Source organism: Psammomys obesus, unplaced genomic scaffold, assembly GCF_907164565.1.
Source record: "Psammomys obesus unplaced genomic scaffold, mPsaObe1.curated_primary_1811, whole genome shotgun sequence".
Lineage (NCBI taxonomy): Eukaryota > Metazoa > Chordata > Mammalia > Rodentia > Muridae > Psammomys > Psammomys obesus.
The window spans coordinates 5,099,511-5,103,171 of NW_026596460.1; the positions used below are offsets into that span (position 1 = coordinate 5,099,511).

The window sequence follows — 3,661 nt, forward strand, 5'->3', positions numbered from 1 at the left end:
AAAACATGACCGTTGCTACCCCACATTGTAGAACCCACTTTTCTGTCCTGTTCACTTTCGTTACTTCCTTCACCATGCCCTTGACCTTTTTTTTTTTTTTTTTTCGGGATATTCATTTTCCTTTACCTCTGTGATACTTTGTTCTTTTCTCTACCCCTTTTATGGGTCATCTTTCCTTATACATTGATTGATCACTTATAACAGTTATGATACAAGAGGCTAGAAATAAATTAATGGCCAAATCAGGGTGTTGACCTCCAAAAACATATACTGAATATGAGAAGCCAAGACTCTCTTCCTCCTTTTGTTATCTGCTTGTTTGTTTGAGAGAGGGATTTATAAGGCACCTACTGGCCTCAAACTCTCTGTGCTACAAATACTGTCCTTGAACTTTTAACCTCCTGCCTTCAATCTCACATGATAAGATTACAGGGAAGTGCCACCATCCCTGTCTGTAGTTTGTTCCCACCCACATTTTTTCTTTCCTTTTTTTAAAAATTTTTCAGGGGAGTCATTGCAATGTCTTCATTATTTCCTCCCTTAACCACCCAGGTTAAAGAACCAATCTGAGTTCCAGTGCTAGTTCCAAACCTAGCTCAGGACTTAGTGCAAAACCTACAATGATATTTTTATTTGGCTGTTTTTGACTCTTTTTCCTCTACTTTTAGCCAACTGGCCCATCTTCTCTATGAAAGAAAATGTGACATGGGTGAGTGAGTTTATTCTCATGGGTCTCTCCAGTGACAAGCACATCCAAGCTGGACTCTTTGTGCTCTTCGGGGCCTCCTACCTGCTGACTCTGCTGGGCAATGGGCTCATCGTCCTCCTGATTGCACTGGATCCACGACTCCACCTGCCCATGTACTTCTTCCTCTGCCATCTGTCAGTGGTAGACATCTGCTACACCTCCAGCGGGGTTCCCCAAATGCTGGCACACTTCCTCATGGAGAAGAAAACCATCTCTTTTGCCCTCTGTGGAACCCAGCTATTCTTTGCTCTGACTCTTGGAGGAACTGAGTTCCTGCTGCTGGCCGCCATGGCCTATGACCGCTATGTGGCTGTCTGTGATCCACTAAGATACACAGTAGTGATGAGCCCAAGGCTCTGCATGCTTCTAGCAGGTGTCTCTTGGTGTGTGGGTGTAGTTAATTCTGCTGTAGAGACAGCAGTCACCATGCGCCTTCCCACCTGTGGGCACAATGTGCTCAACCATGTGGCCTGTGAAACACTGGCACTCGTCAGGCTAGCTTGTGTGGACATCACCCTCAACCAGGTGGTGATACTGGCCTCCAGTGTGGTGGTGTTGCTGGCGCCCTGCTTCCTGGTCTCTCTATCCTATGCCCACATTGTGGCTGCCATCTTGAAGATCCGTTCCACCCAGGGACGCCGCAAAGCCTTTGAGACCTGTGCCTGCCACCTGACTGTGGTCTCCATGTCTTATGGGATGGCCCTCTTCGCCTATATGCAGCCCCGTTCCACAGCCTCTGCTGAGCAGGACAAAGTGGTGGTGCTCTTCTATGCTGTGGTCACCCCCATGCTGAATCCTCTCATCTACAGCCTGAGGAACAAGGATGTGAAGGCTGCCTTGAGTCAAGTTCTATTGAAGAGACTTGAGTCAAAGAATTAGGAGATAACTTTCAAAAGGAAAGGTGTTCTTCTGAAGGTGGTGGATACACTTAAATTGCAGGTCATATGTGTGGCACACAGCAATGCCTGTCACTGACTCTGATTTCCCAATCTTGGCCAGCATTGGGGATGAGCCACTCACATGACCTGCCCTTAAGTGTGTAAGGGAATAACTATCAGGACCTAAATCTACACGATGCTCCTTTGAGGTAATAGAAAACAGAATTTTATCTCTGGTCCTTATTTTGGTCCCTGCCTTAATTCAAGAAAACAAATTACAGCACCTTTAAGATGTAGATACCATGCAGAAAGTTAAATGAAATATGTGTATTTTCTTAACAGACAAAAAGAAAGAAAACATGATAACAGTGTGTATGAACCAGAAAGGAAGGTTAGTTGGAACACCACAGCAGTGCACACAATGTACTTTGCCAAAACTCTAGTTCTGGATGACAAGATGGCTCAATGGGTTAAGGTAATTGACATCAAGCCTGATGACCTGTGTTTGACCCCCAGGACCCACATGATGAAAGAAAAGGTCTGACTCACAAGTTATTCTCTAACTTCCACAAATCTACCATGGTATCCTCTTACCTACCACAACATACACATACACAATAAATAAATAAATAAATAAATAAATATACAGATGAATAGATAAATAAATAAATAAATAAATAAATAAATAGAGATCAAGCAAACAAATGGAGTCTGCTTTCTTTCTAAAATCTGTAAACATGTATCTAACTTTTCTTCAATCTATGAGAAATAAAAAAAATCTATAAGTTTCAAACTTGTCTGGGCCCGAGGAATTAACAGTATAAAAGATGAGATGGGGTTGAAACTCAGTCAGTAAGGCACATGCTGGACAAGTATGGCAATCTGAGGTGGCTGCCCAGTTCCAACACCAAATGATGGGTGTGGTACCTGGAGAGATGGCTCAGAAGTTAGAACCACTTGCTTCTCTCACAGAGACCTGGGTTTAGTGCCAAGCACCCACAAAGCAGCTATCAGCTGTCTGCAACTCCAGTTCTAGGGGATTTCACACTCTCTTCAGGCATCTGTGGACATCAAATAAATACGTGGTACACATACATACATACATACATACATACATACATACATACATACATACATACATAAAAGAAAAACACCCATACACACAAAATAAAAATGAAATAAATGTTTTAATTTTATTTATTTATTTATTTATTTATTTATTTATTTATTTACTTTAATTATACTTTATTTACTTTGTATCTCCCCTCTAGTTCCCTCCCTCCTCCCCTCCCAATTCCTCCCCTCCTCCTCCTTCTCCATACACTCCCCTCCCCAAGTCCACTGGTAGGGGAGGGTTTCTTTTTCTTCCTTCTGCTCCTAGTCTGTTAGGTCTCATCAGGAGTGGCTGCATTATCTTCCTCGGTCCCCACTCCAAAAGGCAAAGAGGATGGACACCAGAAGAAGAAGAAAACAGGAAACAAGTTAGGAGCCTCCCACAGAGGGCCTCTGAAAGGCTCTGCCCTGCAGACTATCAAAGCAGATGTTGAGACTTATGGACAAACTTTAGGCAGAGTGCAGAGAATCTTATGAAAGAAGTGGGAAATAAGAGTAAGAGCTGGAGAGGACAGGAGGTCCACAAGGAGAGCAACGGAACCAAAAAATTTGAACACAGAGGTCTTTCCTGAGACTCATACTCCAACCAAGTACCATGCATGGAGATAATCTAGAACCCCTGCACAGATGTAGCCCATGGCAGTTCAGTGTCCAAGTGGGTTCCATAGTAATGGGAACAGGGACTGCTTCTGACATGAATTGATTGGTGTTTTAATTTTTTTAATTGGTGTGTTAGAACATAATTATAATTCAGAGGGATAACAGAAGGATTCTTGGTGCTCACTAGCCAAGCAGACTAGCCAAATAGGCTGACACCTGAAATTCAATTCTGGGTTTTTTGTTTGTTTGTTTGTTTGTTTGTTTGTTTGTAGACAGGATTTCTCTGAGTAGCCCTAGCTGTCCTGAAACTCTCTCTCTGTAG

General features: G+C 42.9%; 1 protein-coding gene across 1 annotated transcript; it reads left to right on the forward strand.

The window, feature by feature from the left end:
• Positions 1–688: 688 nt before the first annotated feature.
• Positions 689–1,627, forward strand: LOC129669972 (olfactory receptor 2F1-like). The gene has a single exon (XM_055598342.1). The coding sequence runs from the start codon at positions 689–691 to the stop codon at positions 1,625–1,627; it is 939 nt and encodes a 312-aa protein (XP_055454317.1).
• Positions 1,628–3,661: the final 2,034 nt, after the last annotated feature.